The sequence below is a fragment of the Excalfactoria chinensis genome, chromosome 11, assembly GCF_039878825.1.
Source record: "Excalfactoria chinensis isolate bCotChi1 chromosome 11, bCotChi1.hap2, whole genome shotgun sequence".
Classification (NCBI taxonomy): Eukaryota; Metazoa; Chordata; class Aves; order Galliformes; family Phasianidae; genus Excalfactoria; species Excalfactoria chinensis.
In genome coordinates this window covers 376652-403563 of record NC_092835.1, presented here as the reverse complement: position 1 = coordinate 403563, position 26912 = coordinate 376652, and the positions used below count along the sequence as shown (strand labels likewise).

Sequence of the window (26912 nt, the reverse complement as noted above, 5' to 3'; positions counted from 1 at the left end):
ATTTCTGTTTCCTAGGTTGATTTTTTCCTTTCCGCTCTGACACTAATTATGCCGGGCGCATTGGGAGCGGTTGCTGCTGAGAGGTACCCAGCTAAGTGTTAAGAAAGGTTTTAAAAACAGACTGAACTCTTTCTTAATGAGGCTCAATCGTGCTCTCCTCCGGGTGGTTTTGTTTTGCTGATCTGTCAGTTTTTCGAGGATTTAATTGCACTTTTTTCATATTAGTCTTTGAAATGGGGCTAAGCAGCTTTCTGTAAAATTAAATATAAGAAAGGAGAGATGTTGCTGGCTTTTCTGTTTTCTGGTTTTTTATTATTATTATTTTTTGCTTTCATCACTCTGGGATCATCATCTGCCACCGGCTCCTGGGACCCAACAGCAGTAAAGAGCAAAATTTATGAGCGCAGCGGATGAAATGGCAGGCTGTGGCAGCTCCAAAATTGTAAACCATCGTAGGCAATTTTCCTTGCTTCTCCGCTTCCCAGTTTGGCTCCTGTCACGTTGCTGCTGATGCTAATCCGAGCAGACCTTCCAAGTGTTTGTTTTGGAGGAAGAACCGGGAGGCAAAGGCGGGACAGGGAGTGCTGAAGCAGTGTGTCCAGCGTAGCTCATTTCTTGCCAAGAAGGCACAGAGCGGTGAGGTTGGCAGGAGGTTGGCAGGCTGAGCTCTGCTCAGAGCCGGGCTGGCTGCAGTGCGTTCCATGGCAGCTCCTTGCCCTGCAGCCCATCCTGGTGGCACTGCACGGCTCAGCCATCACCTGCAGCACCAGGAGAGCAGCCGGGGGATGCGGAGTAGTTGCTGCTAGGATGGCAAGAGGCAGGGAGAGAGGAGGCGGATGTATCCGTGATGCTATTATCTTTATGGCATAGAGAAGCATGTTTGAAGCAATCAGCGTGGAATTCTTAATTGCTCCACTTACTTCTGTTCTCCTCGTGGGACAGATTGTACAAATGCAAGGGCTGCCAGGACCCTCACGTTGGCGCTCTGTCCCTGCTGCACACTCTATTTTTAACTAGTGCTTTGTTTTGCAGAGATGCACAAAGCTGCTGCTTTCTTTTTTTTCCCAAGGATGCTAACAAACAGCAGAGGCAGTGAGTGCCTCCATTCGCCTGACAGTGACTTGGCTGTCCCAGCCCACAGTTCATTTCTCCTCCTTGCATTTGTATTTCTTTTTCCACTTCCCCTTCCTTTCTTTTAGCTCTGGTTCTCTCCCTCTCGGTTTCTTTTCATGTTTATCCCTTAACTCACTAAATGTCTCTTTTCTTTCCTTCTATCCCAGCCTAACAAAAATCCTCTTTTCCTTCCTCTGCTCGGATGTGTGCCTTCCTCTTTCAGTTCCTAGCGCACCTCTCATGAGGATGTAAAATCCAAGAACCAGATCTTTGAGATTTCAAAATAAAATAAAAGTAAACTCTGCTTTAAAAACACTTTAGCAGGAAAGCCGGGCTAATTGTAAATCAATGAGTCTTAAAATGCAGCATTGATCTCCAGTTAGAAGTTTGAAGGGGAAAGCAGTAATTACTGTGCTGAAGGTAGTCTTTTTTTTTTTTCTCTTAGTAAGTTCTGGGCAGAAGGAAGGCTCATTAGGGCAGCACTTCGGAATCTGAGTAATTAGTTTAAAAAGTACTTTTGTGGTGTTATTCCCAGGGCTGGAAATTATCGGAGTCTTCACAGATTTATAGTTCAGCTCTGATAAGGTTTGATTTATTACCATGTTTGGCATGGGAGATCCTGCAGAGCCACCTGGGTGAGGGGGGAGCACCGTGGCCAGGGAGGGCTGTTGCCCACTGGGGCTGCAGGGCCAGCTTGGCTCTGCCTGGCAGCTGCCATGGACCCACATGTCACGCTCTGCCTGGCCTACCATGCTGCTCCAGGACAGCGTGGCAAGGTGGTAGTGGGGTGGCAGGAGGATGGCTTTGGGATGGCAAGAGGCTGGTGGCAGAATGACAGTCACCATGGGCTGTGGTGAGCAGCTCCAGAACATCTCCTGCGTACATACAGCTCCCTGCTTCGGTTTCGATTCATCTTTTCATGGCGATGATTGTTTTTTCGTCTCAGTGCTCATGTGCAGTTTTGTATATGAGACATTACTTTGACGTCTGAATTAACTTGCTATAAAGGCAGCTGGGGCAAGAGGTGGCCTTTTGGGCTGGGCTCACAGACGTTGCCCCACACCTCAGGTCCTGGAGGTGCAGCATGGGCAAAGATGTCTCGTCTCGCTGCTCATCTGGCCTCGGCTGCGATCCTTGTGGTGCCACCTGCAGGACCTGAGCACGGCGGGATGCAGAGCATGTGCTGCCATGCCACAGCCTCATCTCCTCAGTCGTGAGCTGGCAGCACTCAGAGCATGCCTGGAAGGAGCTGGGAAGTGGCAGAGTGTTGGAAAACCACGGGGTGAGAAAAGAGCTGCAAGCTCACCTGCTGCCACGAGAGTGCCTGCGTAAACTCTGGTGGCGAGAAGGCAGTTCACGTATGCCCTAAAGCTTGTTTGTTTATGTTTTTTTCCAAATTCTTCCGTTAGATTTAGCAGTTGTGTCTTTTGATACTAACTTTAATTATCTGATCTCATTTGTGAGTATTGCTGAAATCCTGGCCACAGCAACATTCTGTGACACTGATTTCCACAGTCTAATTACCAAGTCTAATTCTATGGGGAAAATGTGTTTGTTTCACCTGTGAGGTCCTGCAGATCCATTAGCTGCTGTGTTTCCTGTATGTATGGAGCTGCATAGGGGGATCCAAGGTCAGCAGTGAAGAGGGGGATGGAGGCCAGGAGCGCTGGGCAGCCCACTGACATTTCCATCTTGGTCTGGCTGCTGGAACGTTTACCAGACATACTTCTGTAGTGCAAACGCCTACTCCAAAGGCAAACAGAGCCTCGTGCATTGAGGCAGTTGATGTGGCACATCTTCGAGCCCGCTGTTATCTCCTCTGGCAGCGAGCCCATGTCTGAGAGCAGCATCAGCCTCCTGGGCTGCAGCATCTCATCACGTGCTGGGGCATACAAGATGACCCTGGCTGTCTCGTCATGTCAGCTAGAAATTCAGCAGCCAGATGCTGAAAGTAGCGAAGATCATTACAAAGCAAGGCCACCCACAGGCAGGGGGACGAGCAGGATGGTATGTGAGATCTTTTTGAATTTGTTCCGCCGCTGGAAGCTGGTAGGCCAAGAGGCCTGGGAAGATGGAGAGCACAAAGTCTCTGTAAGCGAGAGCAGAGGCTCTTATAGGAACATCGTTTGGTGCATGTCAAGTTGACCGAATGTCCCTTCTTGCTCTGGGAGAAATGAATCTGAAAATCTCACTTGGTGTTCTTCAGACTGCGACCCATTTTACGTTCTGTTATCAAATTGTCCCTTTCTCACCTCCCTCAGGAGAGCAGAACCAATCTCTCCGGTTTCTGGCTGGGGGAGGCTTAGGTCTAATGCTCTTCGTACGTGTTTCTTGCCCTAGAGATGGTGTGGGGAGGTACTGTATGATCCCGTGTTGCAGGTAGCGTTGCACCAGCACTGCCAGTGTCGTCATGTTCTCCATCTGTTCGCTAGCATCGGATGCAGCTAATTTTTGGACTTCAGTAGGGTAGAGCTGCTTCTACAGACTTAGAGGATTTAAGGACTCTTGAGCATAAGCAGAGCGGCTTATGGGCAGTCTTCGTTATCAGAGCCTTTTCAGGTCTTTGGTAAATGGGTGAACATTCACTGCTCTGAATTCCTGATGTACTTCAGCTGTTTTGGATCATTCTGTTCAGATTCGGGTTTAGTGCAGAAAATATGAGAAGACTGAGTGAGTCTCTTGTAGCCAGTTGTTCAGGATTAGTTATAGCCAAGAGGATTCCCTGGAGTTTGACCTTGGTTAATGCTCTTTGTCAAAACTCCATTTGTGCTCCGCTTGTGTTCTGGAGCTGGGGCTGCCAAACAGCACTGTTGCAGGCACCAGTTCAGATGCTGGGATCTGTAGATCCATGTGACAAGGCTTTGTGAAGATACTAAGTGCCCAGCTTCACTCTGGAAGGTGGAATAGGGCAGAAACATTGAGAGCCTTATTGTTCTCTGGCAAACCCTGGTAATTTGAGGAACTGACCCTGTAATTAAAACAAGGCTGTGCGCAGGGAGGCTTTCTGGCGTGGCTCTTGAGCCCCTGCACGTCTTCCGGGAATGGGCTCGTACTCCTACCCATCTCTCCAGTGTGTTAAATTGGGTCAGTCGCACAGGTCTGATTTCTTAATCTGACACCTTTAGCTGTCCTACTTGCATAACTTGATAAATATTTTTACAGAAATGAGTTAGTTTGCAGTGACTGTTATAGATCTGGTTCTGCAGCGAGAGGAAAGGGGAAGGTCTCTGGAGGCAGAAAACCCTTGTGTGGCAGAAAGCCTGCTGGGAAGTCAGCTCAAGAAGAATTAGAAACCCTTTAAATAAATGCTTACTTGACATGACTCTGTCTTCCACAGTCTAACAAGCAGGGAAGCGAATGGCAGCCGCTGGCCAGAAATTGATTGCATTAATTGATATGCCAATAAGAGAGCTTGTTACATCCGCCATTGGTTAGGAGGCCGGCTAACAAGTCCCGCTGATCAATGGAACCAATAAAGATTTCATCCATTAATGAGCAACATGGTAATTAATGTTATCCATAAACCAATTAGCCTGGGTAGCTAATGTGCTGGTTAGCACAGTGAGTGGCAGAGCAGTGGGTGTGTGCGGGACGGCCATCCGGTGCAAGGAGGCCATCGCCTCTTCGATGCCGCTGGTGGGATTTAGTGAAACAGATGGCTTCCCTTGAGAGGAAGAGTTGGGAGCATGGCCGGTGGGATGGGGTCTGTCTTCTGGGAAGGGCCACACCTCTCCAGATTTACCAGGCAATTTCAGTTACGTTTGCCTTCCCTTTTTTTAACCTCTGTGTGGTACACATGCAGGTCTTTTCCACTTCGAGCATGTTTTCCAGGGCCGTGCAGGGTTACTTAGCTTGTGTTCAGATGGCAAAGCACAGTGTTTGTTTACCTCCTCTGTTTCATTGGAAAGCTGCTTGTGTGCTCTGCCTAGACCCTGACCCCTCTGTCTAGCTTTGTGGGAGCTGTTCTGTGCACTATTATGTTTCGCTTTCTCTGCATGATCCATATTAATAATTGCATTAGTGCAGAACACAACAGGTATATTGAAGGCTGTTGCCTAAAAATGCTTGCAGAGGGGTTGCCTTAAGTTGGTAACCACCAGCTGTTAATCTGCATTGCTGCTCGTGTCACCAGCACGTGTGGAAGTGACCTGGTTTGCAGCAGGGTTCCTATGGAGGAGCAGTGGGTGTGAGCAGGGCTGCTGTGTACCACTCGGGTCCCCCCTTCCTCCACTGTGAGGGACAGCAGTGCACTGGGAGAGCACAGGGCCTGGGGTGTGAATTGATGTATAATGGAGCCCCCATTGTGGCGTTTTGAGGACTGCCCACTGCCTGTGGCACTGCCTTTGACTGCCCAGAGGTTGTAATTTGGCTGCTGGGGGACAAAACACCTGCGTGGAGGCTGTGTGCTGCACGGTGCCTCCCTGTGTATGACTGTGACTGTCCCCCGGTGCAGTCACAGCAGGGCTGTCAGGAGGCTGCCAGGCTGCTGTCCCCACGGTCACAGTGCGAGGAGCATCCATGAGGTCTGGGGTTGCCGGTGCCGGAGCAGCTCTAGCTCTTGGCAACGTCAGTCCCACTATTCTGCCATGGAGTTACTTTGCGTTGTTGGATATTGACCCTGGGAGACCCCTTGTGGATTCCCTAATTGAAAATTAATACCAGATCAATGCCATGGGCAATTTGCATATTGATCATAAACAACTTTGAAGGCACCAAGTGTGTGTTGGATCAATAGAGCTCTTGAGCAGGCTGCAGTGGGCGAGCATTCCCGTGCTGCTGTGTGGGAGAGGTGAACGCCTGGGGAGGTTGGGAATGGGTCCGAGCAGCGGCCGCGAGAACGGGGAGCTTGTGCCAGGCTGGAGTCAGAGTGGTGTCTGAAGTCAGGACCTGTTTCTGGGGTTCATTTTGAAAGGAGAATTAGGGGAAATGCTTTGGTTTGTTGATTTTAAACAGACCAGGCGAAGCCCAGAGGCGGCAGCATCAGGCAGTAATAGCGAAGCTGCTGTACCTCCTGGCACCTGGACCTGGGGGACGTCACAGCCCATGCTCAGCTCCATCGCTGTTCCTGCAGTGTGCTGCCTGCTGCATTTACCCTAAATAAAAGCTCCAAAGCAGCGCTTTGTTTTTAACAGACAGAAGAGTTCTCATCAGTGATACTTGTTCTGGCTTTTTTCTCCTACGTTTTCCTTTTGATGGCAATGGATTGATTCCTTCTCTGTCTGAAATAGGGTATCTCAGAACGCTGCTGGGTTGATGGGATCAAATCTTTCACATCAAACTCCATTAGAAAAACAAAACCAAAAGCTTCATCTGGAAGTACATCTCAAGTGCCCCTGTAAGCCTTCCTTTAAAGAAGGATGTGCGTGGGCAGTAGAAGCAAAGCATAAGGAGGCACTGCTTCATTCGACCACTCCTGTTGAAGCAGGCCAGTTGCAGATCTCGTGATAAAGCTGCATCTGCCTTGCCATAGGAACAGGATCTGCCATGTGGCTCGGGAGCAGGAGGGTGGGTCGTGTTGGGAACCTGCTTCCGAAGTTGCTGCTTGTTTCGAGAGCTCTGCTGGCCGCTTTGCGCAGCCGGCGGTTCCAGGAAGTCGCTGTGCATCTGATTACTGCATTACAGAGCTTTCATTGACTCGGCTGCGCCGTGCTGATGAACTGAGACTGGGGACAAGAGCTCATAATTGAAAGAAATAAATTCTTATCACAGGCCTCTGCTGGAGCCACCACCTGTACGTGCGCCTTCGTCCGGGTTCCAGGAACATTTTGAATCCCTGGAGCACCTGGTGCTCCCTCATTAGTGTTCCCAGGGAGCCGAGCTCGGGGACGGCAGGGTGAGGAGCGTCCCAGGGTGGCGGAAGCTCTCCTTCCTCCTGGCCACAGCAGGCACTGCTCTGCAGGCTGGGCTGCTTGTGAGCCACAAGCACCTTCTGGGCCTCCGTGGGGGCTTTCCCAAGCTCTTGCCTTTCACTTGGTCCTCTGTGCTTCGCTTACAAGGTAGAACAGGCATATAACAGCCCGTCTTGTCTTAGATTTGATGGTGAGTTGAAATCCTTCCCTGCTGTATGAAAGAGGATTTGGGAACAGAGAATGTGTTTCACTTGCCACAAAAATATTAAGGGTGGATATGTAGTTTCTTGCATATGTGTGCATAAATTAAAAAAAATCAGGGGTTTGCTGGGGCTCTGCTTGATGGCCTCTTTTGCAGAGGTGCAGCTGGCACCCCTCCCTCCCTGCTGCAGATAAGCTGTGTTAGGATCTCTGTGGCTGTTAGCAGCCCCTGTAATTTTGCACATTCCTCTGGGCTGTGGAGCAGGCTGCTGCTGTTAATGCAGTGCTGGTGGTGTGGAGGTGAATGGAAAGGCTTCACTTGACACCCCGTGACCTCCCCATACAGCTGAATACTGGAGAGCCCGGGCTGAGATTGCAGTCGCTTTCAATTACTCGAAGCCAGGAGAGGTGGAGAAAAAGTGCCTGTTGGCTGTAGGAAGCTGAAATCTTCTGCTGCTGAAAGCTTATTAGTGAAAGTGGAAAAGCAATCACCAACATTCTGTTAGTGCTAGTAACCCCAACCCGGGGAAGGGGCAGCTCAGCCTTCGGACGCGGTCATCTCTGCTGCGGCGTGACGTGGGGTTCCTCAAGTGTGTCCTCACAGGCAGCTCCAGAGCTGTGTAACTGCATGTTGTGTGCGTCCCTGCTGCCAGTCTGCGTCACAAGGTGCGTAGTGTGCCTGCGTTCTCTCCCTTTTTTGCACCAATCCGAAAGGTTTGGTCCTGCTTCATGGGAAGCTGTCAACATGACAGCAAGGTCAGGAGTCAACAGAAATACACTGGGATTGTGCTGAGTACGTGCAGGAGAGAAGAATGCAGTGAATTACGGTAGGGATCACAAGAGCAGCTCTCTGTTCTGGGCTTCTTGCAGGGGGCGGCCTGCATGGCCCACGTGGGCGCACTCATATCAGGACACAGAGACTTTCTTCTGCCAGCACGCTCTGTTGGCTGCAGTTCCTGTTAGCTGTCTGCAGTCACAGGCCTGGCCCAGAGGCCCAAAGCACCCTTGCTTTGGCCACAGCCCCACTCCCAGAGTGTGGCTTTGCCCCTTCCCTGCCCGCTGCCCTTCCCAGCCTCCTCCTGCCCCGGCAGCTCTGTGCAGGGATTATTTTCTCCCAGATGAAAGTACGGATGTTCCGTGGTTGCATTTGCATGTGCTGTGCCACGGCCTCCATTACTGAAGTGCTGGGTCCCCAAATGCTGCCACGTTTATCTTTTTGGCACCTCTGAGGGACAGACAAATGCTGTTTCCATTTTAGAGCTGGAGAGCTGAGGAGATGGGCTTTACTTGTTTCCTGGGGCCGGGGTCCATCCCTGGATCCTGTCACACTTTGCTGTCGGTCTCCTGGCTGAGATGAAGCAGAACCCGTCTGAACGTCTCACCTTGTCTCATCGCACTCCACCTGCAAATGCTGTCCGTGAGCCTTTCCTGCAGGCAGTTCATGAAGAAAAATGCGAGACTGATCCTCTTCTGATCCAGAAGGACCCCTCAGACACATCATTTGTGGCATTTGCGACTGTCTTTGTTCAAATGTAGCGTTAATCCCTGGAAATTAGCTCCAGGAGAAGCCGGGTTCCATGACACCACAGCCACAACTGCTGTGACTGAGAGCAGCACCAGCGGAGTTTCACGCCTTTGGCACAGGCTGTCTCCAAGTGTTCCACGTCGCTGGTTCTGCGGGCCATCCCCAGAGCAACCAGAGTGAGCCTGTGGGTGTGAGATGAATTTCTCCAAGCATACGGCCTCGTCTGGAGAGCTGCGTGAGGAAGAGCAGCGTGGATGTTTTTATGTGGTAGCAGGGATGGCTTTTTTATTATTGAAGATCCAAGGGCCCAGCAACCTGCAGCACTTGGGAAGCATCAGCAGCATCTCGTCGCGTCTGTGCAGCACGGCGCCTTCCCGGCACACAGGTGCTGAGTACGGGTGCTGTGGGGAGGCAGGGCGAGCTGTGGGTGTCTGGCTGGGCCGAGGGAGCAGCCCAGTGTTGGTGACCCTGTGCTGGTGGGGATGTCAGCAGTGTGAGGTGCCGGCCGGGGACATGGGTCCCTTCGTTCACAAAGGTGCGCTGTGCTCCGTACCCCTGTCCTCAGACCCCTTCTATTGCCATCCTGCCTCATCTCCTCACCACTGCTCCACCTGCTCTCCACTCGCCCTCCCTGCTGTCCCTTCCCTTTGTTCCCTGGCCCTCCTCCTGCCTGCCTCCATCTCTGAGGCCGAGCTGTCCTTCCCTGCAGACCTGGAGCTGGAGATGCGTTTTCTTTTGTTTTGCTGTTTGATCTGTGTTTGTGTATTTGCATGGGTTTCCTTTCCAGCTGATTCCGGTTTGGAGCTGGGTTAAACTGTGCAAAATGCTGTTTAAAAGAAAAAAAAAGAAAGGAACTTGTCAAGATGCATTTGTTAGATCACATTTAAAATGAAATAGAATTGAAGGTAGTTTTTGTCCAAAGGAGCGGGGGGTGCTGGAAAGCCGTCAAGCCGCAGGAGAAAGCCCCTCCTTTGTTGTCCTCCTGACATTGAAGTGTAATTTTTCATGGTTATTTGGACTGGAAAATGGGGGGAAAGGGAGAGATGGGCTTGCGATTATTTCCCATAAATGACAACACAATCACATCACGCTCCACTACAAACATGCTCAAGGAATTTGCCTTTTTTTTACATTTCATGTGTGAAAATAGCAGCAACCTTTCTAGTTTTGCTGAAATTTGAGGGGGCAAATCCCTGTTGGGCTCCACTGGCTTAAAATCCAGCCTGGTTTACAGAACACCCCTGTTATCACACACAGAGTGAGGCCGGTGCTGGCTGAGCAGCAGGTTCCTGCTTTCGGTCTCTGCACATGGCGCTGAGCACACGTCCTCCAGAGGTGCTCTGTGATGGCCACTGTGCCACCAGACCTATGGGGAGAGCTGGGAGCCCAGCTGGCAGTGCAGCACCATGCCCCGGCCCTGAGTCCGCCGTTCCTCGCTGGATAAACACAGCCCCTGGGCTGCAGGAGGGTGGGAGCAATTCGTGCTCTGCTCCCATCAGCAGCTGACCTTGTTTGTGCAGAGCTGTTTTCCCAGGCGATGTTTTGCAGGACAACGCACACCCACTTTGCCCGGCAGATGAAGAGTTCCAGAGCAGTCGGGGCCTTCCCTCAGCTCATCCCTTGCCTGTCAGGTCCAGATTCCCGTCCGCTCCCACGTGCATACACTGGCCGCAGTAATGGCACTGCAGGAGTGGATTATTCTCTTCTTAGCATTGCTGCATCTTGTTGCCAAAATTACAAAACAAAGGGCTGTGGGCCTTTATCAGCCCTCCCCGCTGCACGCTGACTGCGGACACCGCGAGCCCACGGAGTGCTCGGAAGTGAGGCCTCTGGCGGAGCTGGTAAATCAGATAAAGCGCCTGAATGCAAAAGTAGTAACCATATTAGTAAAAGCATTTGTACTTAAGGAGATGTCAGCATCTGGCTGAAGATCTTCTCATTTCTTTCGAGCAAGGAGCTTGTTCTGGAGATACTCAGTGATGTGGGTGCTGCTGCATTGGCCAAAAATTATGCACTTGTTAAGTGGAGCAGGAAATGAAGGAATAGAAGCTGTGAGCTTGCAAACTTCTTGTTTTGTTTTTTGCTGCTGAACTTCATGCTTTGCTCACCTCAACACTTGCCAGCATCGGTAACTGCACAGGAGCCCACTAAGCTTTTCCTCACCTTAAAAATACGGGATGATGGCTCTGTCATTCTGGGACAGGTTCATAGATGGCCTTTTCTTTTTCATCATGAAAGCAGCATAGGTGCGCTCTGACCATGCTCTCAAACAGGACCATCTTGGAAGTGTTGTTAATCCAGGATATGCACGTAGGATTATTACTGTTTTCCTGTAGCCCTGTGTCAGGTGTTGGGACTCATCTACCAGCTTCATACATCAGGGCCGGAGCTCTGTGGTGTTCTTCTCTGAACCTGTACCTTGTGCTTTCACTGCTTGGCATTCTGCTGTCTGTTTCAGGAAGGAAACAGGTTTCTGTGGAACAATGCAGTTAGGAGATAGTACAGAATGTATTTGTACATAACGTATGCACCTTGCAGCTGAGTCTCAGACAAGTTGAGCACAGCGAGAAATACAGGAGAGCAGAAAAATAATTCCATGCGGATGGATTGTCTCATCCTCACCTGAAACAGTCTGCAAGTTGGGAATAGGACATTTTTCTTGTTGGGCTGGTTACTTGGTTACAAAGAAATGGCCTTATTGTTCTTGGGGTGATGCTCTGTGACCTAACCTGCGCCATCTCATCTTTCTTCCCTAAAACTGCTCTGAGGCAGTGGGCATCTGGAGGCAGAGGGGTTCACCATCCACCCACCTGCAACAGCGTGCACTTAACAAGTCCCAGCACAGCATGTGTATAGAAACAATGAGGGAGAGAAACCGAAGGCAGGATGCTCTGTTCCCCCATATATTTGGGTGTCCTGCATGTAGGAACAGCGGCAAAGTTCTGAGCCCCGCTGCCTTTTGGGTCACCCAGTGGGAGCAGAGATGGCTGTGTGCGCTGTGGCCATGGTGGGTCTCACCGTGGCCATGGGGTAACATGCAACACAGCCAATACCAGCCACCAGTCTCCCTGTAAGCAGCGAGCTGCTGCCCGTCTTGGTGCTGGAGCAGCCAGCTGGCCAGGCTCACCTCCCTGCCATGCTCTGCACTCTGCGTGTGCTCTCTGCCCCCAGCGCACAGGCGTGGGTTAGATGGGTTCCGGTGAAGCCCTGCCGGGGTGTTCCCCCCTCCCCGTGCAGCCTGCTGTGCACGGCCGTGCTGTCACTGCACCCTGCAGTGCTGGCTTAAAAGCAGACAGGTCTCCGTGCTGCCTGTCTGTGGGTTTTTTGGCTACTTACCCTGAAAAGGGGGAGCATCAGTGATTCTTTTTGTTTCAAAGGAAAGACCCTGTGTACAATTAAAACTTGTTTCTGGTAAACCTCATTCCAGGAAAGATGAGCTTTTAACAAAAGGCTTTTGACAGCTGCAGGGTATTTCATTTTTTTAATGCCGAATGAAAAATCAATACATTTTTCTAGGTTATACATATTCAGAACAGGCTTGATATTTCCATTATAATGGAAAATGGGTGTCTGCACATCTCGCCTGTCAGAGCTGCACCACCGCATTTTCCAAGCCACTGCTAAATATTTCAAACCTGATTTGATTGTGGTTCATGACAGCTAATGTTTCTCAGCTCTTGAGCCTGCCGGAGGGTGGGGAGGCAAATGCGTGCCCTTTCTCTCCCGTCGCTACATTTCCACCACCCCCGAAATGCCCCTTACCCCCTCGGATACGAGATCTGGGTTTGTTAAGGAAAATAAAGCAGGGAGGAGGGGGGAGGTCTCGGCTGCTCAGCCTGGCCTGGATCCAGTCGTCGTTTGCCGAGTTCTCCACACCCTCGAACTTCATCAGCTGGCAGGGGTGGAAGTGCTGTGCTGTGCGCGGGGACTCGGGCGCGTTTTCAGTGCGTAACTGAGCTCAGAGACTCCGACATCTGCAGATGTCAGGAGATGCCCATGATTTTCCAGACTCCTCTCCCCCTCTTCTTCACCCTCCCCCTTTCCCATAGTGACTGCTTTAATTTTAAATTAAAAGGAAATGCCACTGTCTAAAATGATTTATTCACGAAGGAAGAAAAGACTTTTCCTAGGAATTTGCATGGGGCGGTTCTGTGCGATGGAGGAGCAGATTCCTCGGCCCTCCGCCTGCCCCGCAGTTACAGCTGCGCACTCGTGGTGTGACCTGATGCCCCAGGGCTGGAAAATTCCTTTAAGAAAATTTATTAACACAACGTCATGTGCCTCATGGACAACACTGGCACGGAGACCCATGGGCAGGCTGTAACGTTTGTGTTTCAATGGGACGTGATCCCCTTCGTACAAATCCCATAGCAGCAGCTCTCGACCCGCCCTGGTGAGCTTCTTGCAGAGGATGAAGTCCACTTACCCTTCACAAACCCATAAACCATGCGTAGCTGGGAAGCTGAGGGTACCAGTCTAGCTCCTACCATCCTGTGCGTGAGGCAGAGCAGCAACCCTGGCTGTCCAGAGCCCCCACTGCCTCCTATGAAACATCTCTTACAAAGGACTTCCACCCTAAGGACTTCCATCAGTGTCCTCCCTACACCCTCTGTGTCCTGATCAGAGCCCTTGACCTGCAGACACTCCAGCATACAGCTGAGATACTGCATGGTCATCACACCCCCTGGATATCAGTCCCGAATGGGGCACTTCTTAAGACGAACAACTTTGAGTTGAGCACCTACTGGGAGAGTTTTTGTCAGTCCTCTTAATGAAAATACAGTCGAGCTGTAAGGTGAATCAGTCCTAACAGACAGTGTTTGCAGCCTCCAAGGATCGTTGTTATTTGGAAATAAATTCCCCATGTCTTGCTTGCTTTGTTTGGCCTTCGGGAGTTCACCATGAGGTGTTCTTCCTGCTCCTGTCTTGGCTGTCAGGCTTTAGGTAAATGCAGAGGTCAGCTCCATTAGAGTACAGCATGGGAACAACGTGCCATGGGGATTTGCAGACAGTTAAAATGGAAGAAAACTGGAGCTCAACAACTCCATGATGCATGTGCAATGGATCAAGTAGAAAATTGGACCTTTCCTCACCAGATGTGCTACTGGCATTGTTCTGTGTGAACGATGCCCCAAAGAAATGTAAAAGTACAGGTGGTTTGATTCCATTGGCCAACCGAGGGCTGGCGTGGAGGAGGACGTGCCCCCAACCATCCCTGAAGTCAGCTCACACACCACACCGATGGCTGCAGGACAAGTTAGGTCGAGCACAGCGAGCAAAGTTGAATCCAGCCATCCAAAAATATCTACTGGAAGAGCATCACAAGGTAGCTGGAGTTCACGCTTCCCTGCCCCACATCCTCCTGCAGGCAGCAGCAGCACAAGGGCCCAGCTGCAAGAGCCCCCCAGGAACACCAGCACGGCTGCAGCACAGCCCCAGGAGCAGCACGAGGGCAGCCACAGACAGCCTGAGTGCAGAGCCAAGCAGCAGCGGTGCGCGGAGCTTCTGCTGCTGACCTGCAGCCCAGCCGGGCCTCCCGAGGCACATGCATCTTGTGCTCTCTTCCCTTCTCATCCTGCTTTAAAAATTGCTTTTCAGAAAAATAAATGCATATTGCTGAGAGGGGAGGAGGAGGTTTTGGAGTATACGTGTGCTTTCTTGCTGCCTGCCTGTCCAGCACAGGAGTGTCTGAGCCAAGGAGGCAGACTTTATCCTCAGAGAGGAGCCACTTCCAGGAACGGGGCTCAGCGAGCTCTTGGTACGAGTGTCTGTCTGGTGGCTTTGTTAAGGGCTGCCCAGTGAGACAGGCTGCGCCTTGAATGGGGAGCTGCACGCTGAGCAGGGCAGAAGGATTTGCCATTTGTAGCCTTGTTTTTTAATCATTTTCTACCTTTATTGGTATTCATAGCTCACATTTTTCCGGTTACTGTCAGCCTGGGCTTTCATCCATTTTAAGGAGCTATTTTTTCCCCTTGTTGATGATGATGATGGTATAAAGACAGATGGTGTAACTGCTTATGAATGTCCTATTTTATTTCCCTCAAACCAGACAGTGCTCTTGGAGACGTATATTATTTCCACATGCTCAGGTTAGAGCCCAGACAGCGTCTGAGCGGGCAGCCAGCAGCCGTCCTGCTGCCATGCCGATGCTGACACCTCCGGGTCGCAGCCGGGAGTGCCGCCGTGCCGGGCAGCTTTGTTGTGCCTGCAGCGCCCGCGGGCAGCCGAGGCAGGGAGCTGGGACCCCCTGGGTGTCCTTAGCGAGGGTTTAACACAGCAATAGACAACTCCTAATGAAGGGGTTTGATCAAGCCAGCATAAATCTGCTCTTCACGCCAGCTGCCTCGGTTAAATAGATGCTCTCTCGCCCTGCACCGCGGTGTTTTGAAGGCAGCAAGGCAGTGGGTCTGGGGGGTGGGAGGACGGGACTGTTCTGCAAGTGGGAGAAAAAATGGAATATTAATTTCTGAAATGGGAACCCGACTGCTGATGCCGCAGCCCTTTCTCCAGTAAACTCATCTCACCAGGCAGACCGCTCGTCTCATCTCTGCATCAGTAACACATGGCTTTCTGCATTAGGCACTTTCCCCAGAGGTGCCTCTTGCTCTGGGGTCTGTTCTCTCTGGAGAAGACTCCTGGGATCCCTGCAGTCCTCAAGCATCTTTAGCTTGTAAGAGAAAACAAAAGTGAAAGAGAGGTGGAGTATAAATCACAGCGCTTCCTTTTAATATCACTGCGGATCTCTGGATGCTTTTGCAAGTTCCTCCTTGATTTAAGTTGCTGCGTTCTCAAAGGGCACTGCTGAGTATCTGCAGTCTCCTCATATATATATTTTAATCCCAATTTCTTGCCCTGTCATTGTTAGGAGGAGGATGTGTGGAGGGAGATGATTTAACTAGTTAGGTAGTTCAGATAAAGCCTCAGGATAGTCTTGGATTTACCATGACCATAATGCAAGTTAAAATTATGAACTCTCCTGCCTAAAAGAGGATATAATGGCTTAAAAGTACCCTTTCCTCCCACTGTTGATGTAGCCCCCGTCAATTACATGGTAGCTGCCGAGCTGCCTGCACTGTACGTAAATACCCGCGATGTTAGATGATAATGTGGCTGTTACATCCTGGTGTTAGAGGTCTGGCAGCTGCAGCTGTCTCACTCCCTGTGTCCCTCCTGACGAGGGTGCCTGCACACAGAGTGGTGCTCAGCCTTGTGGATGTGCCCCGTGCAGCCATGGCCACAGCACACTGCTGCTTTGGTTCACGGTTGGGGCAGTGGCATTTCATGTTTTCCCTTCATGCTTTTGCATTGCTTGAGCATGTGTGCTCGAGCTTTTCCCATGGCCGGGATGAAAGTAAGGCCCCTCAGCAGCCTCCTCCCATGTCCTGTGCCAGGGCCATGTCTTCTGCCCCCTGCTTTGAGCAGGAGTCGTGTTGCTCTGAGGTGATCTGGGGGTCTCAGTGGTCAGGGTCAGCGCTGTGCGGTGCCATCCGGTCCTAGGAGCTTGAGCTGGGGATGAGGGAAGTGATGAGGCTGAAGGTGCTGAAGGCTCTGATCAGGACTCAGCACTTCTCTGATCTATGGCACGTTTGAGTAGGCCCTTCTCATTCCAGGCAGTTGTTTTTCTGCTTGTTACACTGCAGGGGACATCAGTAGCTATAAGTGGCAGAGGTAGGCTGGATTCTTCACTTCCTCCCCTCAGTATCTTCTGTAGCCTCTTTCTTGACCAGCTCATCGGAGAATGCCGGGTGGCATCAACACTTGCCACCCAGCAGTTGTGCTCTGTTCCTCAGTGGCAGTTACTTGATCTTCTGGCTTGACTTTCATTTTTATGTTATTTTTTCTGCTTCTTGTTTTTCAGAAGAAGCCACTGAAGATGCAGAAGGGCCCAATGAAACAGCTGTTGATCCTGAAGAGCCTGCCAAGGAGCAAGAGAGTGCAGGGGACAAGGACCAGAGCAAATGGACAGGTGGGTTTTGGTCCCTCTTTATCTTTAAATCTAAGAATGGACAGCAGGGAGTTTCTGCAAAATTCTTTCCTTAAACAACCGTGCTGCCCAGTGCTGTCAGCATGATGTAGGTGCTGTGAAGTCTTTGGGTGTAGCTTTGCTACACACTACGTAGTTTGAGCCGTGGTCACTCATGCATCCCCTGCCAGCCCCGGGGCCGTGGGTCAGAGCTCGCCTGTTCTCACGTGGTGCCGGGCCTGACACGGGCAGTGGGAATCTGCAGCTGGGATTGGAGGAGAAGAAAGGGACTGCCCTTGTTGGCAGCTGACAGCACTTAGGCTGGATTAAACATATCATGAAACCCCACCCTGTAGTTAAGACTGGAGAGATTGTTAACCTACTTTCCCATTGTGGTCCTAACTCTGGTTTTGACACAGAAGAGCAGAGAGGCAGACCTTGTGCTTATGCTGTTAACTGCTTGCTTTTTGCTGGATCTGTGACAGCCTGAAACAAAGTGCAGGTGTACAATAACCCTTACACTGCTGAGTAGGAATCTGAAAGGTTTCTCTTTGCAAAATCCTTGGGTAGATTTCACAGCTTCATTAAGTCTTCACAGGAAAACACAATGGATAATGCAGCCTAGGCTGCTCTGTGCGCATCTATTTGGGCAAACAGCATCCAGAGCCACTTGCCAGCCTGAAGCATAAAGCCCCAGCAAGGTTTTTGCACGTGAGTTGTTGAATTTGAGGTCTGCTTTCAAATGCGTAGCAGCACCAGCCTTGAACTTGAAAGCAGAAAAAGTTCTGAAATCATTTATGTACAGTGGATCTGCTCAACAGGTACCACCCTCAGTCTTGCGTTGCTTCTGCTTTCAAGCTTCCTTGAAGAGCGTGGCTGTGTCATCGTGTCCTTGTGGACCCCAGACATGGAAGGGAGTAGAAACCAGGTTATGTTAGTCTTGACAACCACAGGACTGCATTGTCCACCTACACAGGGTTATCAAAATGCAGCAGTGGAAGTTGAGGTGTAGCCAGGGAAGTATATGGGGATATCCCAGGATATAGGGAGCACCAAGGAAGCGCTCAAACACCACCTTGCTGTAAGAAGACTGCAAGGAAGGAGCTGCTCTGCAGCCCAGCAGTGAGAAGGCTATCAACCCTGATGTCAGCAAAGCTGAAGAGAGGCCACCTTCTCTGCTTCCATGGCTGGGGAACCGCACACCTGCCAGCTTCATTTGCCCCAGATTTTCCTGGGAATTGACCAAACAACTGTTTGTAAGTCCCGACTGGAAGATAATGAGGTGAGGAACAGTCGACATGGATTTGTCAAGAACAGATCATGTCAACACGACCCAATTTCCTTCTGTGTGAGGAAGGCCTCTGTGCAGTCAGCGTCTTGTGTCTTCTCCTTTAGGAAGGATTCTGGCAGTGCTGTTCAGGACATTCTCAAAATGAAGCTCGAGTAATTGTGGTGTAGATAAGAATGCTATGAAAAAGAGATGCATTTCTTCAGCTCTGGAAAGCCTCTTGTCCGCTTCAGAGCTTGGGGTGTCAGGAAAGTAGAGCAATGTCAGAAAATCTGAACAGCACAAATAAGGACCGTGGTCAGTATAATGTCAGCTCTGGGGAGGACGTGGGATAAAGGAGCTTACCTGGCTCAAAAAGAGGGGAGGACAAAATAAGTCTTCTGCATAAAGTGCTTCTGAATGGAAGAAAATAATCTGATCTCTGTATTCAGGCTATAGACAACAAGAAGTAATGGCCCTAAATGGAAAGGAGGAAAGCTGGGGTTAGATAATAGTAAAAAAAAAACCATCTCCTGATCCAGTTTGTGAAACACTGGAGCCGAATTCCTGGGAAGGAACCTCAGAAGTGTTCCCTGAAGAGCAGGAGAGCTGCGGCCATGAGCAGAGCGGGCACAGCCTGCCCTGTGCTGGGAGCCCTGCGGAGCTGCTGCCAGTGCTGCAGGTCTGTGAAAGCGGAGATAGGTGGGACCGTGCAGGCTCCAAGGCAGTGAGTAGCGTGCTGGAGTGCAGGCTGCAAGACCTGTCCTCTGTGTGCTGTGCTGCAATTTGCTCATCGCATTCCTTAGCAATTTACTCACCTTTTGTACCTCAGTTTCTTAACTGCAGACGGCGTGATCATTTTTTTCTTGAAAAAAAAGGCCTGGTGTGGCTGCCTGGAGTGAGTCAGGTTTGTGTGTGTGTTACAGCACAGCTGTGGCAGGCGGTGCTGGGTCTGCAGTTTGCTGAAAGGAGAAACTCTGCTGCTTTCATTGAAAGTTTGCCAGAATGTTTTCAGCTGCAGAATAAATGTATCAATTCGTTTTTGTACTCATTTTAGAAGAGAATATTCCTAACCAAAAACATTTTTAAAGTACGTGAAAGGAAAGCTCCATCCCAAGCAAGAATTCCTGTTATCTCAGTTCATTTTTCACACGTCTCCTCCTTGCTCCTGGAAGGTGTGTCCCAGTGCAGTGCGGTTTGCAGGGCACTGACTGCCTCTGTGCACTTGTCACAGGCAGCAGTGCTTTGTGGAAGGCAAAGCTGTTGTGTGACTCCTAGAGCATTCTCTGCAGAGAGATGGCTGCAGGGCCCGTGTCTGTGCAAACCTGCTTGCTGTCTCTCGTGGCAGTGGGATGCGGCAGCTGAGCACAGTGCGGTGCAGCCCTCAGTGCCAGAGCTGCCATCCCTTCTGCACAGGGGTCCTGCCCCCCACCCTGCCTGCCATCCTGCCCACTGCAGTGCTGCACAGGGATGCTCTGCCCGGTGTCTGAGCATTAGAAATTGGCTCACCGTGACTAACACACGACTTCTCACAAGCAGAGAGAGAAGAAATGTGGCCATTCCTTGACTCCATTTTTAAGTCAGGATGTAAATGATGACATGCACACCCTGGTTTCCAGCTGGACCCCAGCCGTGTAGCTCTGTGTGAGGCTTGCAAGATTCGGAGTATGTTTGCGTGTGTTTTGTAGCTAGAGAGAAGCGCTTCGGTCTGCAGTGACCCAGCTGTGAAAGAGACTTTCTTAATGCACTGTCAGTCGTGTAGATGTAGAATATCAGATTTTTTTCCCCAAAAAACGAGAAACAAGCTCTATTTAAAATACGGATTGAAATGAAATATTTCTGGAGGAGTAGCCTGAAGGGCTTTTATTTTTTTTAATGATTTTTTTTTTTTTTAATCCATGATGCTCACCTAACACAGAGCAATTAGTGCAATGGAGCATCCCTGATTCGAATCCGTGGTAGATTGCTATTAAAGGAGGTATTAATGGGCTGCCGAGAGCTGGGAAATTGTTGCAGAAAAGTGTGTTTATGGAGTATGGTGCTGGCAGGCATGATTTCAATCGGATTTGACATGTTTAACATAAATGTATACTGCACAGCTCCTGCAGTTTATGAATAATTCCTACAGGCCCACTGCCTTTCTAATTACTGAAATTGAAAAAAACAGGTCAGGCACATCCTGACGGAAATCTTTTACTGTCCCCCCGCCCTCCCACTGCTATTTTTTCTGTTTTTTTAATATATGGCATTTCTTGAGCACTTAATGGCCAGAATGCTCAGTGGTACCAGAGCAAAGAAAAGGAGAGAGCTGGCAGGGAGCGGAGCAGGAGGCTGTGACGGAGTGTCTCTTGACCCTGGAGTGTGTGTGCAGGAGGCCTGCATTGGGGTGGGGATGGGGATGAGGTGGGAGCTTTGGTGTCGTTGTGGCTTTCCTGGGGATTTACAAAGCACAAAAGGTTACCGGGCACCAGCTCCAGCCAAGGAGGAGCACCGGGCCAATACTTGGGGTGCTGGGACTGCCTGGAGGCTGCCTGATGTTCAGAGCTGGGCTGCCCTCAGCTCACACAATGCCAGCAGATGCTGTTCTCATGTTTCCATGAAGAGAAGGGAGGCGATGGCTCTGTGGCAACCCTCTCCCTGGCTCCAGCAGGGCCCCATATTCCCAGCAGGCCACTGGCCGTGCTGGAGCCAGGAGCACCCCAAGGCCCAGCTGCTGCTCTGGGTGTGCGATGCTCTGCAGGCCATGCTGGTGGCAGTGTCAGCCCTCCTGTTCTTGGGCACTTCTGCTGTAGGTTCCCAGCACACGGAATCCATGTTGCCTGCATCTCCGCTGAGCTCATGCCCTTCCTGGCCAGGAGCTCTCCAATCTGCAGCACTGCCTGGCACTGCTCATCTCTCCTGCACTCTTCTCAAGGAGCTGGTAAAGGTACTGTTGTTGATACCATCTCCCAAGCTCTACACATTGATTTTAGTAAATGAGTTGATGTAGACTCTCGTGGTAGGTTAGTTGAAATATTTATTCCATTGGATTGGATGGTAATATTCACCCAGATGGATGGCTGGTTCAAGAACCATATGGAATAGGTAAATATAGAAGATTACCTCTTCTTCTCTCTGTAATGTAAAGCAAACAAATGATATCTCATGGTTCTAAAGCCATAATCTTAGACATCGCTGCTGGGAGGTAAGATTTCAGTGCACCACTTTGCAGGCTTGGGGTGTTGCTGTGCATGAGGTAGGGTGACGGTGTACTGACCAGGTCTTCCCTGGGCCTGGTCCAGACTCGGCTTCCTCATGTCACTGTGTGGACATGCCTTGCCCAGCTGGCTTGGGCTGTTTCTCTTCCCACTGCACCACTCTGTCTGCAGGCAGCGCCCCCTGGAGCCGATGCTGGGGGCAGTGGGAGGTGTGTGTGTTGCTGTGGGCGCTGCTGCTGTGCCCTGCGCAGTGTCCTGGTGCTCGTGGTGGTGCGGAGCGGCCTCGTGGTGCTTGGGCCTTTCAGGCACTGTTGAGTGGACATTTGGTGATAAGTCCATGGTTGGAACACACTGCGGGCTGCAGGTGTGACACAGCATTAGAAAAATGAATATATGACCATCTTCAGAGCCGTACTTTTGAAAGATAGCGATAGCAATCTGGGTACAAAGTTGTGCTTGCAGATCCTCGTGTATTCACCTCTGTCTATCATACAGTTGCGTTGTTTATCAAATACAGATTTGAAAAAGTACTGTAGAGCAACAGGCAATGAACAGTCCTGTTAGTATGGCTACAACATCTTATTAGAACTCATGGTACCTTCGGGGAATAGGGAATGTAAACAGACAGCGTTTCAGGAAGAAACATCCAACCATATATTATTAACACGAGAAGTAACAACCAGCAGCTCTGTAGCGGGTGCTCTACACCCAGGTGCCATTTCTGGGAGGCCCAGGCCGTGCTCTCACAACTGCTGTCTCTTGGCCAGGGTCTCTTGGTGGAGCTCCCACATCCATTCATGCCGTGCTGTCTCCAGGGGCGTCCCACCTGCTGTTGGCCAGTGATGGAGCAGCTTGCTGCGGCCCCATGCATGGTGCTGCAGGGATGGCCTGGCCCTGCAAGCACAGGGGGTGAGAGCTGTGTGAGTGCAGGGCATGTGGAACAGTCCTTCCACTCCTTGGCATTTCCAGAGGAAAGCAAGAGCTGCTGGAAGGATGCTCCTGCATTGGCGGGCATGCCGCGCAGGGCAGTCATGGGCGGCCCCATCCAGCTGTAGGCTGGTGGTGCTGGGGGGAGCTCCAAGAAAACGTCAGGGAGAGCTGAGCGGAGGGAGGCACCACCAAATATGGAATTTAATTTTCCATCTCACGATGAAAACAGCTCCCCAACCCGCTGGAAAACTTTTTCCCAGGCTGACGGCTGAACTTGGTGGGAAGAGGCTGGGTGTGGGGGAGGGGTTGATCCGTTCTCTAAATCAATGGAGATAGCAGAAACCCCACTGTAAATTTCTAGGGCAAGTGGCAAGCTGGTTTACGGAATGCAGGGAGATGAGAACCTCTGGCTTACGGAAAACAGCATGAATTAATAATCATTTAATTGGCTTCTCCATTATGTTGCTGGGTTGGGAGATGGAAGTTTAGATGAAGGGGCTGTCAGCGGTGCTTTAGCTAAAAGAGCCTGATGGCTGGGCGGTGGGGGAGGCAGCTCCTGCCCGCTCGGACCAGGAAGAGTCCGCTTCTTGGGGCACACCTGGCAGAAGGAAGGACCCGCACTAGAGGAAACGTCCCATTCCGCCTGGGCAGATCTTCCTTCATCCTCTGAAATGCAGGAGGTGCCAAGGATGCACAGGAAGTCTCCTCGAGGCCCCAGTAGGGCAGCACTGTCCTGGTGCGTGGGGTTCCAGGTGCATTTGTGGAGTAACACAGATCTCTGAGGCCAGGCAGTCTGAAATCATCCACTTAGAGGGTCAAAATAATACAAGTACTAATAGGTAACTTGTCATACCTCGTACTGTAAGCCCACGTCCTTCTTTCCTGCCCTGCCTTTGCCCCAAGCCTGGTGCTGAGCTACAGCCACAGGAGCGGCGTGTCCTCATTTCTCCAGGCAGAACAGAGCTCTTAATTCCTCTGATCTGTGATGTGGACTGAATGTGTCACTTAGTGAATTTGGCTGTTTATCAACAATAAACTTGGGTCTTGAGTTAAAATTCCCATCTGAGCTGTCAGCACACACAAAAAAATGACACTTAGAAGAAATATTCAGTATGTGTGTTTCAATTCACTGCAACAAAGCAGTTTCTCTGGGGTCTGGACAATCATTAATAATTCTGATTTTGAAGGGTAGAAGTTAGGGATGGCTCAAGCGCACTTAGAAGACTGGGCGTTTTGGAAACGGTAAGGAAAAGGAAATTTTAACTACTCTTCAGTTTTCCTGAATTCTACATTGGCTGCTTCCCATAGGAAGGAAATTGGATACACAGTGGAGATTTTAGAGGTTGTACAAAGTGTTCAGCAGCAATGGGACAGTGTCTGCAATTGGGTCACTGAATTCAGCGGCTGCATGGGTCTTTTCCAACCTGAATGATTCTATGATTCCACAGAGTTAGTTTGGTTCTGCGTGAGTGGTGCTTAGGGCTGAGGCCTGGAAGGGAAGGACAGAAGTATGGATCGCTTCCCTGACTGTGATGTGGTGCCTCCGAAAGACATCCATCCCGTGGCAGTAAATGAAGGGTCTCTGAGAAGGAAGCGGTTTACCTGGGTTTTGCTCTGACTGCATCCTCTGAACAAGGTGCAGGCACCGGTGAGCTCACCAGGAGAAGAAGGGGGAAGAGTATGGGGGGACTGGTCTGAGAATGCTGCCGTGCCTTGTTAATCGGCAGCCGATCCATCATATTAAATATCCAGCTGTCATATATTACCTTTCAAGTGAAAATGAATAACTCCCATTAAGGGCGAAATGGGTTTGAAGTCGATTCGAGACAGATTAAAGTACTGTTATGAATGTGTGTTCGGGGAGGAGGAGACGGGGGCTGTGTATAATATACTTGTCCTTACAGTTTTTAAATAATAGATGTCCCACAAATTTATGTACTCCAGGCTGCCAGGGTTCGGGGGAGGGGGAAAGGTCAGGGATGTGCCTTTTCTGAGAGCCTTAACTTGCACAGTGCCTCGCTGTGGCTTCTGGGTTCCTCTCCTGCATCGCTGAAACACAGCAATATGTGCTCATCCCGCACCCTGCAGGCTGGGTCCCACCGCTGCTGGGAAGCACCTGCATGTGCGCTGCCCCCAGGGGTGCGTGGGCCCAGCAGGTCAGTGCCACCCTCCTGGGGCTGTGTGGCTCTGCACCCAGCACAGTGTGCACAGCTTCCAGCCATCCCTGGACAGACGCTCTCCAGGCTGTTCACATGCAAAGCTTCGAGTGCTTAGAGCCAGCAGTTTGCATCCTGCCCAGCTGCTCACAGGAATCACACCTTGGCCTTCACATCTGACCCGGCATTTGTGTGTCAGATGCAAGCACAGGGAAGGAGTCCTACACCTCACAGGCTGTAGGCAGCATGCATAAGTAGCTGCGGTTTCTCAGCTTCTGGCTATAAATGACACAGTTCCTCTTCTATGGAAGATAATTAAGAACAAACTTTCTGTGTCCAGGTAGGCTTTGTAGGTTGTGAGTTAGTCCGTGTGCTCATCCTCAGACAACTTGGCAGTGCATGTTTCAAGGAAAAACGGCAGTGTAAATGGAAAGACCATCTTCATCCAACGTCAGCCTCTTTGGGGATGTCCTGATGTGAATCTCTTCTTGTTGCAGCACCGGCCAGCCAGGCAGAGAAGGAGCTGATGGAGCCTCCAGCTTCCTCTAAACGAGTACCGTTTCCCAGCAGCTCTGAGTCGCCTCTCTCCTTTAAATGGTCAAAAACTTCAGAGGAGACCAAATCGGAGCAGGTAAGGACAAGCACTCAGCTTTTTGCACATCTGTGGGTAACTGTTCCATCTGTGACAAAAGTAAAGAGTAAAATAAATGAAAGAGGGTGAAAGGTGGTAACTGATGGCAGAAGACATGAAATTACTTAAGACTAGCTGTAAGGAAAGAGGAAAGCTGTAGCAATTACACAATTCATTCTCTGTTCTGCAGATGTACCAGTGTCCATACTGCAAGTACAGTAACACGGATGTGAATCGGCTGCGGGTGCACGCCATGACCCAGCACTCGGTGCAGCCCATGCTCCGCTGCCCGCTCTGCCAGGACATGCTCAACAACAAGATCCACCTGCAGCTGCACCTCACTCACCTGCACAGTGTGTCCCCTGACTGCGTTGAGAAGCTCATCATGACGGTGAGTCACAGCGTAGCCAGGCGTGTCTGCTGCCTTCCCATGAATGTGAGGAGTGAGGGGGTTACCTGACCTGCATTGGCTGTGCAAACTGCAGCGGGCTCAGGGGCAGCTCCCTCACCTGCCTGCACTCTGCCATTGAGGGTTCTTCCATCCTTGCATGTTTCCTTTGCAGAGACCAGCTTGTCATTTCTTGGGCATTGTGGCAAATGGCAGTATTGCAGTGCTGAGTGAGTAATCTCCTTGTGAAGAGACTGGAATAAATAAGATTTCCTTTAACTACTGAGGTCGTTGCATGGGACTACATTTTGCACAGGTCCTTCTGGGAGATGCAGCAGCTGGTGTGCTGTGCTGCTTGGGTTGCAGAGGGAAGATAGTCAGGAGTTGGTTAGCAATTCCTGAGAAGGACAGCCAGGGTGATTAAAGTAACGTTACAGGAAATTAGGTACCGAGTTCCTGCTTAGAATGTGATTTTAAGAACCAGTAGAGTGGCTTTGCCTGGCAGCTCGCCTGCTGGAGGAGAACCAGTCCTGTTGAGCAGCCCATGTTCTGCACTCCGTTCACTCAATGAGGATCATTGTCAAGATGATGAAATAGGATGGATCTGTTACTTAGTCAGGAGTCACTCCATACCAAGTAACAATGTGTTGTTTGGTTTGTTTTTGTTGTTGTAACAGTTCACTTTTTTTCAGAGTAACAAGCAAGGGATACATTGACACTAGCCCAAGGGAGGTGGGGCCTTGGTTCTTCTTGTAGAGCAGATAGTCAGTTGTGCCGGTGTCTGTGCTGTGATTGTTACTGCTTGTGCTGCTTCTGCTGTGCAGCAGAAACTTCAGACAGCAGGCTGTGGTTTAGCATCTTGCATGGGAGCCCATCTCCAGTGCAGCCTTGGGACCGAAGTTTGACTATCCCAAGAGCCAGCGCTTGGTGAGGAATAGCAAATCAGCAGCTGTGTTCAAGTTGCCGTTTGTGGGAGGTGGTGCTGTGCTCTGCCCCAGCAGCACTGCTGGCTGCAGACCTCTCCCACCGGGCGCTGTGTGCTGGACCTCACAGTGGGCCACACCGCCTCCATGCAGACACACTGAGCAGAGCCTGGCTGCGCTCACAGCACTTGTCTGCTGGCCTCCAGAAGTGTCAGTTAGAGGCCCAAGATGTTCTCTTTTCTTGGGTTGCACACGAGTTTGCCTTTCCATTTGTTACTGTCAGTTTAAGATACAAGTAGAATTAATAATGCACATTTTCAAATCCCATTCTAAACTCACAAATTGGATGTATTGTCAGATTTCTACACTTGTTTTATGCTTCTTCGAGGCAAGGTTGTGGCTGCACTTAAGAACTTGTTACCAAGTACACAGGTGTTTGTTTCAATTCCTGACAGTTTTGTGATTTCTTTCCTGCACTCCAGCTCTGTTTTTCCCTTCTTTGCTGGTTGCTGATCGTGAAGGGCAGTAATAACGTGTTTGTCATAACACTCATGTTCTTTTATCAATTCACTTTCTGTGGTGTCAGCTAAGCAAGCAACTGTAGAAATACCCAGCTTTTCGCTTATCATTCTTTGGCCTTCCCTTTCTAGCACCATTCTGGTCCTCATGTGTCTTGTCACATGGTGTTGTGCTGCTCATCTTCCCTCTTTGCTCCATGAGCCACCCATCCTCTCATTTTTCTGCCCTCTCTCTGCCTGCCAGGCTCTGT

The 26912-nt window shown here is 50.5% G+C and overlaps 1 protein-coding gene across 6 annotated transcripts in view; it reads left to right on the top strand.

Moving 5' to 3' along the window:
• ZFHX3 (zinc finger homeobox 3) overlaps positions 1 to 26912 on the top strand; it is a 323012-nt gene that overhangs the window by 276799 nt on the left and 19301 nt on the right. For 5 of the 6 annotated variants that reach the window (XM_072346221.1, XM_072346222.1, XM_072346224.1 and 2 more), the window contains 3 exons: positions 16547 to 16654; positions 24699 to 24832; positions 25023 to 25223. In XM_072346221.1, the coding sequence (XP_072202322.1) occupies positions 16547 to 16654; positions 24699 to 24832; positions 25023 to 25223 (443 nt within the window). The remainder of the gene's footprint in view (positions 1 to 16546; positions 16655 to 24698; positions 24833 to 25022; positions 25224 to 26912) is intronic. The other variant, XM_072346226.1, reaches the window with a different exon arrangement.